This window comes from Ambystoma mexicanum, chromosome 3p (genome assembly GCF_040938575.1).
Source record: "Ambystoma mexicanum isolate Mex_15411 chromosome 3p, UKY_AmexF1_1, whole genome shotgun sequence".
NCBI lineage: Eukaryota > Metazoa > Chordata > Amphibia > Caudata > Ambystomatidae > Ambystoma > Ambystoma mexicanum.
In genome coordinates, this window is record NC_090925.1 from 805,446,530 (window position 1) to 805,459,527 (window position 12,998).

At 42.8% G+C, this 12,998-nt stretch overlaps 1 protein-coding gene across 2 annotated transcripts in view; it reads left to right on the forward strand.

The window, feature by feature from the left end:
* Positions 1 to 12,998, forward strand: part of LOC138580909 (serine protease 33-like) — a 281,640-nt gene that overhangs the window by 253,667 nt on the left and 14,975 nt on the right. For both annotated transcript variants that reach the window (XM_069651838.1, XM_069651839.1), the window contains exon 5: positions 10,294 to 10,454. In XM_069651838.1, the coding sequence (XP_069507939.1) occupies positions 10,294 to 10,454 (161 nt within the window). The remainder of the gene's footprint in view (positions 1 to 10,293; positions 10,455 to 12,998) is intronic.

The window sequence follows — 12,998 nt, forward strand, 5'->3', positions numbered from 1 at the left end:
GATGGCAATTTTGCATATTAATAGGCATTGTCAATTACGAAAGCACTGCCCTTGTTTGGAAAGCTTAAAGCACATCTTGAATGAATGTCCGAAAATCATCTTTTTCCATCATGCCTTACTAAGTAGATCTGTACTTAACTCAGACTCAATCCAATTGGATTGGTTTTGGCAAAACTAACCTAACAGGAGACAGGTCTCTTTGATTTTAGTAACAATGGAATTGTGGAGAATGTTTGCCATCTTGTTGGAAAGAGTTCACTTGTAATTGGTAACCAGTCGTTTTGTTTCATTATCTTTTATATTTTAGCATCGCATGCTGAATGTAAAATTAACAAATGTGTGCAAATATTCTATCAATATATTTGCTGCATTAAGCATTGTTAAATAAAATGTTATTGTGTCTAAATGAACTTGTTTTTCTTAAACCGTGCCGAACCAGACGGTTTAATTAAATAAATACATAAAACATTTACCCAACCCATCAAGGGAGTCAGGGGCGACAGAGAGAGTAATCACCACCAGATATAAGCCCTGATTCATGGAATTTATTGCACAGTAAATAAAGATGCAAAACCACAGGCCAAACCCCCTTTGTCGATTCATAGAACCGACTGTACCAGAATTTTTTGTACGTTGCGAGGACTTCACGCAGGCTCAACACGTCTCTGTGAGTGGCCGAATGCCTTGCGCAAGACTCCACGCAGAGCCTGCTCAGGGACCAAGGTAGGGGACAGAACACACAAGAGAGCAAGGGGAAATGTGGTCGTTATGAGGGACAGCTCACAAGCAGTCCATCGCACACCCACAAATGCACACAGCCCAGCGTATTCATGGATCTGACCGCGCAAACTCTCTCCAGGGAAATGCCCACAGAACGCTCTCAATCTATCCACCACCCAAAGACAGGCTCACAGACACTTGTGCATAGGAATCACAGCGCATAGGTGAGATTGCATGTTGTATGTAGGGGTGCGAGTATGCAGATGGTGTTCCGTTCTAACTTAGGGTTGCGCACGCAGTGTAGCAGGGTGCACAAACAATTAGTGGGGGTTCCCACACAGATTGACTAGAGTTCTACCTGAGTTCCGGGAAATGGTACGCATGTTGTCGGGGGGTGCAGGTAACAGTTATGGGTGACCCTGCGCAGTATCGCCAAGGTGCTGGCCTGGTTAGGGGGGACCCCATGCAGTGTTACCAGGGTGCATGAACTCACACCTGAGAAGCCTGCAAAGGTAGGTGTATATGGCTGATTTTGCTTTGCCTGGGGACATTTCGGGCCGTTCCGACTGCGACTTGCGTATAGGCTTACTTTGGGGAAACAATTCCATGAATACGCAGAGCGTGCAGATGAATTTATGCACACAGGCACGCGCAGAGTCATCCTCGGCACGCAAGCTTTGCAGGATCTATGCACACTTTTCCATGAATAAGAAATGAAACCACTGATTTTCCCAAAATATACACATTCCAAAAGTACTTTGAATCAACATTTTGGTATAAGCATTACTTCTATGAAGCCTTTTGATCCATTGTCTGGGAAATACTTTTTCACAATCAAGGACATTTATTTACTGGTAATTTATAACAAGCAAATTCAATGTAGTTAGCACTTCAAAGTGCAGTAACAATTTGATCATATGTCGAAAGGTTAGGTGGGGACAGGAAGATGAGTAGGAAGTTAAGAGCGAGGCTGCAAGGGGTAGCTAGAAGCAGAGGGCTTAAAATGCAAGGGTGAAAATGTGTACCATTTAGGGACTTTGTAAGAGGCAGCATTTCTCTTTGTGTCAGAGCTGGGGAGGCGAGTAGTTCCAGAGGAAGAGAGCTTAAACAGAAAATCAACCTCCACGCAGCCATTGCTTACACAGGGTTGCAGTGGATAGGATTCCTCTGATCCGATAGATCATGCAGGTAGTTCTTGGTGCGTTTCCATAGGTAGGAGCAACCTAGATAACGGTCACAGACTGAGCAAGGCTAAAGAAAGATGTAGGGAACTAGTCATGTGGTGCTAGCACAGGTGAAGTGTGGCCCTCAAGCATTAGTATGTGCACCCTTCTTGCAGCTTTGGTCTGGATAGTGTGAGGTATAGTGATGTCTGAGGGAGGCCAGCATAAAGGAATCTGGCATAGTGAAGTCTTGATTGGATAACCTCTCTAAGAGGAGATGCTGTGTGGAAAGGAGAAATGTAGAGCATAATGTGTTGAGCCAGCTTAAGCTGGAGGCTGCATGATTTGACAAGCCAATTAATTTTAAGTTTAATGTCGAAGAAGATACCTTATTTGGGGTTGGAGTTGGGCTTGGAAAGAAGTTAAATGGCTTCATTCAGGAGGCTGGAGGAAATAGAGGGAAGAGGGGTGTGACCACCCAACAAAGGACTCAGATTCTTCACCTTTGAGAGCAAGTTTACTGAAGTTCATCCAGCCTTGAAATTCCTTGGGCCAGCTGAGGAGACACATGAGAGGCAATCCTTGGATGTTGTGCATCATGGCAGCATTTTGACTAGCTCTCAACACCTCATAGGTGAACATTGGTAATTGCAGATTGAAAACCTGGTGATCTCGAGCCTCATATAGGCCTTGAAAAGGTGGGCAGGAAATGATGATTACTTGGGGACTCCACAACCCAGGGCAAGACTGGACAAGAGGAAAAGGCCATGTTTCACTTGCTGACATCTGTGAGTAAAGAAGAAGTAAAGCCAGATATGAATAAAACCCAATATGCCAATAGACAAACCAGTTTTGGGGATATTTGACTGTCAGCTTATTCATGACTTTTCCAAAGCATGCAAGCTCTTGAAATCTGGAGGATATTTGGAGGCAATGAGGGAACAGCTGAAGACCCCTTAAAGAGCAAAGTCAGTGTGTTGTGTTCAATTGAGTGCAGGAAGGAACCCTCTTGAGATAACTCAGAAATGATTGTAAGATCAGGTATTAGTGACTTGATTAAAAGGATAGGGATGGAAGCGGCATGAGGGTAGGATGGGTCATCTGGAGAGTCCTCCAATTTTGATGCCACTTAGTATGTCTTCGGCAGGAAATTCACCAAAAACTAGGAAGCGGGAGGAGGAACAGGGGAATAGGATTAATTGGGGAAATTCCTGGGGAGCAAAATTGGCTATCTTAGCTTTGAGGATGCAAATGTTGGAAGAGAGACCCTGGGATTTACTGGATAGCTATTGTGAGGAGGGATGAAACAAACGGCTGCTTTTGGTTTGATAAGGCAGTGTTACTCACTTCTTCTACCCTTATTGCTCACCAGGTACCCCTATTTCAGCCCACTCTGATGGGTGTGGAAGCTACTTGCCATTTTGAAAACTGGTATTTTTTCATCTTGGTTCAAGTTTACAGCCCTCTCTTCTGACATCAGTACGATCTTCAGAAAACCACTTTTTATGGGTGTGGGTTGGAGACTTCAGGAGCTTTGGTCTTTCTGGGACTAGGAAGTTGTGAGTTTGGAACAAGAGAGGTTCATTCAAATGTTGTTCTGCCTTTAACACACTGGAGATCATGTTGAGGGGTATGACGGCATTGGAGAATGTAATTGGTTGTGCTTGATGCTCATGACTTCTGAGCCTTTGTATCATAATTGTCCCTACTCTTGTTATGTCCACTCGGCTTCCCCATTGGCCCCTTACTAGGGAGCGAGCCGTTAACACCAACTACCACTCACCCACCTCTTTAAAGCATTGTAGTCATCACACTCCTTTTAACAATGATGCATTCTGTGTTTTTAATGAAGCATTTAATTATATATGTTTTCATACAGGCTGAGAAATGAGTTGACAATTAAAACTGAAAGAAGGTAATGGGGTTAGGAGCAGAATTACCAAATGTATATTGTGATGAATCACAGGATTCAGTCACTTCTCCCCGGACGGAGCCCTTCCCTGTGAGGCAAAGGAGGCGAGCCTGCTACACGATACCCTCCCTAGGGGTAGAGGCAAGTGGGACTTCACAGGGATAGATTACCCCCCCTTGGAGGACAAGGACTCTCATTTCAAAGAGGAATTCACCAAGTTACTCATCCACAACCCACCTCCAACAACTTCTATCCAAAGAAGACATGAAGAACAAATGAATGTGTGTTACTATGGTGTAGAAACCTTACCCTCAAGTGAGAAGGAAAAGGAGTACAATACTGAGAAGAAGAAGATTGCCTGAGTAATGCAGAGTACTCGGACAACAGAGAGAAAGGACAGCTGTCGGCGAGCAAATCCCTGGAGACTAGAATCAGCTGGGCGAGGAGAGCTTAACCGGACTGGGACGCACAGCTTCCAAGAGTGGAAACAAGCTGGCATGTGAAAGTAACATGATTAAAGCCTGAAGTGAGAAGAGCTGAGGGAAGGATACCTCAGACAGGTTACCGAGTGTTAGGTGGTGACGTGACCGTTAGTCCGTGGACTGCCTAGTCCAACAACAACGCCAAGACAACAGGCCCGTTCACGACTCCGAGCGGGCACAGAGGAAGAGAGAGAGAATCAGAGAAGCCAGAAGCCAACCTGACAAACTGAAGCAAGCATCCCATCCTGACCACAGGCCCGGTGACTTGGGCTTCCAATGAGAGAGATAACGAGATGGTGGAGGACCCATTAGGGATAGCGAAAATAATGATCATATTAATCATACTCTCCCCCAGTAAGGGCCACAACTTAATATTCCCTAAGGAGAGTCGGAAGACATAAGGACATTTATACAAAAGAGATAACAGTAAAGAACCAAGAGAATTTTTTTGTATTTGTTTATTATTTATATCTCGCACCGAACCCTGAGGTAACTGGGCGCTTGAAAAACTTGATGGTTACATACATGTTAAGAAGAACACATTGGCAGGAATATATACAATATATACAGTAATTGAGACCCTGGTTACAGATGCGTCGGAGAGTAGGAGTGTTGTCAGTAGCAATGGCGGATGCACAAGATGGTACCATCTTACTGTTTGTTACTCAACCAGTTTTTTATGTTGGCTTTGAAGGAGAGGAAGGAGGGTTCTAGTCTAAGAGGGATGGAGATGGAATTCCAGCATTTGGCAGCTTGGACTGGGAAACTGGTATCACCAGCTGATTTCAGATTAAATCTTGGTCCCACATGGTTATGAGATTGCGAGGATCTGGTGGCACGTGTAGGTTGATGCATGCAGATTTTGTCAGAGAGATATTTAGGGGCTGTGTTAGAGAGACATTTGTGCGCAATGGCTAAGGTGCATAGTGTGATTCTGTCACGGATTGGCAGCCAGTGGCCTGAGAGTTGTGTCTGTGCATGGAGATGTGGCAGGATCTGGGTAGACTGAGTGCTGCCCTCAATGAGTTGTTCTGAAGAACCTGAAGTCGGTTTAGGTTTTGTTCTGAAGAGTGTGTTGCAGTAGTCTAATCTAGACAATGCAAGAGCTCTGGCAAGCGTTAGACAGCTACCTGTGGATAAGTATGATTTACAGCTATAAATCAGTTTATTTGTGTAGGCTGTGGAGGATGCAACACTACTGATTTGTTTTTAAGTGTTGAGTCGAGATATACCCCAAGGGTTTTTATCTCTTTAGACACCTTGAAGGGGTTGCCATCAATACTGACGGATGGGTATCTGGTATGGAGTTTATTCAAACGTGCTCGAGTGCCCACAATCATTAACTCAGTCTTGTCGTCATTAAGACAGACTGTTGGTAGCCATCCAGGCTTGGATGTCTAGGTAAATGTCATTCAGGAGTTTAGCATCTTGGTCGTAGTGGCCAGAGAGCGGGATGAGGACTTGGGTGTCATCTGCATAGTTGGTGTAGATGACACCCTAGTTGTCCAGGCAGTCAAATAGTAACTTAGTAAATATATTGTATAGGGTAGGTGACACAGAGGAGCCTTGGGGGACTCCACAGAGTGTTGGTATTGGGTCTGCTGAAACTGATGGGGGAGGACACTCTGGTGGTTCTGTTAGAGAGGAAGGAGTTGACCCAGGTGGTAGCATTGATGGAGAAATGTGTAATAATTACTAGTACCTTCATACTTGGGCCAGCAAAACCGAAGAGGTGGAGAAAAGCGAGAATCAATACTGGCACCTTCATACTCATTCCAGTAACATCAAAGCGGTGGAGAGAAGTGACAATTATTACTGGTACCCTCATACTCATACCAGTAAGACTAAAGAAGTGGAAACAAATGAAAATGAGTACTGGAACATTCATACTCGTCCCAGTAAGCCCAAAGAAGTAAAGACAAGTGAGAACCGTTATTGGAACCTTTGTATTCGTCCCAATAACTACTGAGTTGAAGAGAAAAGTCAGAATTCCTTTGAGAGTACTAACGGGCCCAGCCAGTGAAAAAAAGTGGAAAACAGGGTGCCAAGAACACAATACAGAAACTCAAGAGCCCTATTTCTTTTTTTTTTTTAACATCTTTATTTATAATTTCCAAACAAATTCAAACAAGGAAGGATAATAGCATAGAAGAACAAAAAACCACTTTAACCTTCCCATAAAGTCTATTACATTAAGAATTTTTCAAAATGAGATATTTGAAAATGAGCATTAGATAACAAGTTAATTGAAAAATAAATGACAAATAAACATGAAACAAGAATATCTGCACAGTAGGAATGACCCAAACCCATGACATTTAGACAAGAGGACAAAACACAACAAACAGATATAACAAATAAAAAAATAAAAAACCTCACTTCCTTCATCTTGTGTTACATTACCATACATATCAGTGAAAGATTTCCATAAAGACCAATATTCCTTTTCTTTCCCCTGCTTCTTGGATAGAACCAATTCAAATTCTGATAATACAATCACATCATTAATCCAGTCCTCAATATTTGTTTTTTTCCTAGATTTCCGCACGTTCATGATTTGTTTCACTGCCACTACTAATACCTTATCTATCCAACACCCATACAAACGAGTTTTCAAGCAACAACCTCTTTTTGCCAATAACAAAACCTGAAAGGGTTCCCTTGGAAAGGAAATCGACAAAGTGATATCTAATCTATCCAACACCTCAGTCCAAAAAGTAGACACTCTCAAGCAATTCCATAACATGTGAATTAATGTCCCCTTCTCACATCCACACACCCAGCAAATATCTTCTGCAAGTAGTCCCAAACTAAAAATTCGCACTGGAGTCCAGTATAAACTCCCCAACATTTTCTGATGCACAAGACGCAGCATAAGATCCATCTTACTACTATAACCAATGTGCCATACATACTTCCAAATTCCATCACTGATTGAAAAACCCAAATCCAGTTGCCATTTCTGTTTGAGTATGTCCCAGGACTGTAATACTGAATCATCCACAGACATGAGTTTTAGATATGTGGAGACCTTATGCGGTAATAAGTGGAATATAGTCCAGCCCACCGGTTCCTTTTCCAGCTGTAAATACATCATACCAAATATTTGGGTCAGGCGACGTTCAATATCCCTATATGTATACTTTTCCCGACCACTTAAATGAAATTCTCTCTGAAGTTCTTCAAAAGATTTTAAGACCCCATCTCGCAATAAATATCCCAATGTCAACACCCCATTTGAAATCCAACTTTGCCAACATAAAACTCTATTATCTATTTGCAATGCAGGATTATACCAAATTGAAAAAATATGACTCAGAAATACATTGTCCTCAAAGGTAAGCACCCACCATGACATCAAGTCCTTAGATACTTTAATAGTCGGTAACTTAGCAGAACCTCTAGGCAATGTTCCCATTGAGAAAATATTTTCCAACTTGAAAGGCTTCAAAGCATTTCTTTCTATAGTCAACCAAATTGGGTCCTCCTTAGTCTGTGACTTCACATATTGGGAGCCTTCTTCAAAACAAAACCCCTATAATATTTTCCCAAATTTGGATATCAAAAACCCCCTTCTTTAGTTTCCCTCTGCAAAATATATTTTGGAATTTTAGGAGCCTTTTTTCACTCCAAAGAAAATCCTGGAATACCCAATCAATATCCCCAAGTAATTTTTTCAAAAAACTCAGAGGGATTGACTGCATAACATATAAAACTTTAGGCAGAAGTGACATTTTAATAGTATTGATCTTAGCCCAGATCCCTAAATCTAACCTGGACCATTTCCTAGTATCCCTCCTAATTATATCCAACAATTTAGCTACATTAAATTGAACCATTTTCCGCACATCTTTGATCAGAAACCCCCCCCCCCAAGTACTTTACACAACTCTCAGGCCATTTACAATTCCATTCTGAAAAATCTTCCGTTCTGACTGCAGTCGAGAGCGGGAAGACTTCTGTTTTGTCCCAATTGATTTCATAACCTGAAAACTTATCAACTTTCTCAACAATCCCCTTAAGAATCATACTCTCCTACTCAGGGTCGGAAAGTACCACCACCATATCATACGCATAAGAAAGTGTTTTAATTTCTTTCGTCCCGAATTGTAAACCACATATCCTCTGCTCATTATGTATTAACGCCACCAAGGGCTCTACTGCAATATTAAATAAAAAAGGGGATAAAGGACATCCTTGTCTCGTGTCTCTACCAAGAGTGAATGTTTCCGACATTTCACTATTGACCCAAACACACGCTTTAGCCGAATTATGAAGACTACGAACCATTTCTCTGAACCTAATCCCAAAACCCATTTTCTGCATAGTAAAATCTAGAAAATCCCAGTCCACCCTATCAAATGCCTTTTCCGCATCCATAAAGACCAAGCCTATTTCTGAACTGTATGAACTGCTCAAAGTAGTTGCCAGGAACTGTCTACGAATAAGTTACTAGAGTGATGTGCTGAACACCTGACCACAGGAGAAGAGAGTCATTCTCCTGTGCCTAAATTGTTTTGATAGTGGTAGGGACAGAACAGTTTAGCTTTGGACAGAAGACAGATCTCCATATTGGACTCACCAATGACTGACAAGCGCCCTAGTTAGCTTTGTGTTAGGTAGGCAAAACCCATAGCTTAAGGATAGTTAGGAGTTTACATCTTTTCATTTGGTTGAATAAAGCCCTTCAATGGAAGATATCAGCCTCTGTCCTTCTAACCCGCCACAATACGTATGCAGTGATTTCAATTGCCATGCATATAGTCAACCGAAGGAGACGGGAGGAGAGCAGTTTCCCCAGGTATGTAAATGTGTTTGTGGTCAAATATTTCCTCATGTCTTGGGGTGGAGGGGGGATTAAGGCCATTAACAAAATGGCGGTACCCCTAGGAAGGCCAATGGCTGAACCCATTGCAATTAATGCTATCCATTGAAAATGTTGCCAGCAAAAATGTAGCCAGTGAAAATGTTGTGGTGAAAATACCTCTGTAGTGAAAAAGGTGCTAAGCAAAAAGTAATCATAAAGGGCAGCTGAAAAGGAGACTTATATGTGGTGCTTTTAGGGTAATTGTTAGGGTTAAGGAGAGTGTTGTGGGTTTGAGATTGCCTTTGGGTTACGATAGGGGTTAGAGTAAAGATAGGTTAGGGTAGTTACTGCAGGGCTGATGATGCTGGGGTTTGGTTAGTCGTTAGGGTAGATTAAGTGTCAGGGTAAGTGTTAAGGCAGGAGTTATGGTAAGGCTAGGGCTCATAGAGTAATGGTTTGGGTAAGTGTTAAAGAAAGGAATACCGAAGCTGGGGCGGGCTAGTGATGTTGCCATAGGATAGGGTTTAGGATAAATCTAGTGGTTAGAACAAAGTAAGCATTAGGGTAAGTGTTAGAGTTGCAGTTAGGTTAAGGCTTAGGTTAAGATTAGAGCAAGGGTTTGGGTTAGGGACTGGGCTATATCCTTTGTGACGAGCTGGTGATGGGGATGGAGTTAGATTCACTGTTCATTTTCCATCGATTTTGGATTGAGTAAGATGCAAATAAAAAGCCTTAGCATGCTGCAGGGTTAGTGTTCTCCAAGAGTTCAGGGTAGTGATTCGAGTTGGGGGAAGGTTAAGAAACAGAGTTAGGGTGATTGTGAAGGGTTTCTTGAAGTTTTGGGCCATTATTAGGGTTAAAGCTTTGTACCTTTCTGCATTTAAAAATTGCTTTTTGATGACCTTATTACTGGCAACATTCTCACACCTGCCATTGATTGTAATGAATGACTACATTTTTTAAATCAACTTTTTGCTGGCTACATTTTCACATGCACCCAATGAACGCGTATTGAATGGCATTTTAATAGAGCAATCCCGTAAAAAATGGATACAATGAGCATTCCAAACGCTCACCTTACTAATTACATATTTAATATATACATTAATATACAGCTAATCTAAAAAATTACATAGACGAGCAAAACCAAGAATAGGATTTTTAAAAAATAGAAATGCAAACGAGATATTTTTTTTTCCTTTTCTGCAGTTACCCTGCCTTACCCCATGTATCTCCAGGAGGTGCAAGTGGCTATTATTGACTCTGTGTCATGCGAAAATATGTACAACATGAATTCTCACTTCACAACGCAGATCCTTTATGACATGGTGTGTGCCGGCTACCAGGCAGGTGGAAAGGACTCTTGCCAGGTAAGGCAATCACAGGAGTCGTATGCTAATCCATACTGCTTGTTTCCTGTTTCTGTCAAACATCTCTAGTATCAAAACTTTGGCCAAGATCACTGCTGCACAACAACAAACAGTTCAACGGGGCATTGGGTTTGTAAATAACTAAACCCTATGTTTACTGTTGTCCAGTAGTGGAAGGTTTGGGAGGGAACAGGCAGGGGGGGACTTGGAACCAAAAGAGGCCCTGGAAATAATGTTCAAAGTGGCCCCATATTACACATTTTCAGCAAGCCCAACCCTTTTCCTATAGGAAAATTGGAAAATAAAATAAATGATCACACAAAAGAGGCCCAGGGTGCAGAGACCTACTGGGAAATCTCCAGAGTTCCCTCTAGGCCAGCCCACCCCTGGGACAGGAAGCCAAATTAAATCATGGTTCGCAGATGTCCCTGGAGCTGCCATTTTCTCCTTTTCTCATTTGGTTATGCCCACAACAGAGAGGACCACCATAGGAAAATCAGTCAGATCCTACTCCAAAGGGCATAATCCAGGCCCAAATCTGAGCCTCTCTTTTCTTCGCAGAACAAAGGCATCCTCAAGTGGATTCTACCCCGTTCGTTCTCGCCAACGAGCACGGCAAACATGAAGGTCCACATCTGTGTATACTTTCCTACTAAGCATGAGAGGGGTGTCTGGTCATGTCATTAATGTTTGTGGGCAACAGCAATATGCAGTACAGCTATGCACTACGCAAACAATTGTGATTTCCTGCCATGGAGTCTGTCGCAACCAATTGTACGCGCATTATGTGCTTAATTATATTCCGAGCAAAGTCCCCTGTCCGACCGTACTGGTGGAATGTGGGATCGCGAAAGGATCCTGATGCCATCAGAGGCCGGGTGATGTCAGGTCTGGTGCAAGCACGGGAAATATCCCCGCCCCGGACTACCCCCACCAAATGATGATGCCTGGGAGGCTGAGGCGCGTCACATTGCCACCTTAGAAGCTCCTGTCCCTTTAAGGGAAGTGAATATGAGTGACGGTTCTGCACAGCCAGCTAGACCTGCACACTCCGCTCCCCTCTCACGAGTGCCAAGGGTGAGACCTAAACACCCTTCTTTTACCAAGCCAAATAAAGAACTAAGAACCCAGAAGGTCATGACTGGGACCAGACGCAACCGACCTTTGATGGTTATTGACAATCCATCCAGCATTTTCATTATCTATAGGTTAGGGCAGACATTTCCTGTGGTATTTTGTAAGGGAAATGCAACATCCCTCGTCAAATCAAACTGCATAAAAAGGTTCCAAAATATTTAGTGGGATGCATATTTGTTTTCAAAATAATTATGGCGTTTTGCCAAACGGAAGCAAAGTTATAAGCATCTAATAAGTGATACTGCGGCAGGGAGTTCACCGTGGTCATAACCAGAGAGTCACTATGTGAGAGTGACTATGCATGCCACAGTCTCTGCTTTCTGCCCCTTTGCTCCGCCCTCTGCAATGATTCCCGACGCCTAAATGCTTTTAGAAGTGTCACTGGGAGACATTGTGAAATAAAGGCTTGAGCTTCCTGTCTGTCGTTATGTGCCATACTTTCCCGCCTAAACCCGATTATTGAACTCAACGAGATAAAAACCGACCAACAACACCCATGCTCAGGAGCAGACCACTCCACCTGCATACACTCAGGGGTGGACTGGGAAACAAAAGAGGCCCTGGAAATAATTTTCAAAGTGGCCCCATATTCCACATTTTTTGAAAGCCCAACACTTTTCCTATTGGGACATTTAGAAATACCACACAAATAGGCCCAGTGTGCAGAGGCCTACTGGGAAATATCCAGAGTTCCCTATAGGCCAGTCCACCACTGCATACAATGCCCGAACCACATCCACAAAGGCATTGAAACTGTAGCCCAGAATTAAGGGACCGCAAGATAAACACCCAGCAAAAAGAATCAATAGCACAGCTGCACAATACCCAGAGACCACCCAAAAACTGACAAACCACTTCCCTTTTCTCTTCCACACTCCCTCACCTCATACTTAACATACATGCCCAGATGGGCTATCAAACCACCCTGCTAAAACACCCAAACCGCACATCATTATCAGACAAAGTCGCAAGCCCAATAACCTCCTACATCAAACACAAACACTGGATGTCGCCCATCCGGAAACAATAAGCACCCGGTGTGCAAAACAAAGAACACCCAGAATGTGCATACGCTCAGAGGCCAGTTACTCCTGCTTCTACACTCATCAACAGAAAAGCATAACATCTATCTCATCTCTCCCTAACTAACCGCCCCACCTTACTTTACAGAGCCACGAGAGCACCTGGAAACCATGGAAATGACAGCAGTGCGCAGTATAAATGAACTTAACATAACGTGACGTTTTTTTTATATGATTTCGATTTGGTTTGTTGAAAATCCTTTCAGCAGCCTCTTAAATAATAAAAAAGTGGTCCCCAGTAAAACTCAATCTGATTGGCTACTTGAAAGGTTCATTCTAAATGATTAGGGGCTAGTGTGCAAATCATCTGACTGAGAGTGTGGAC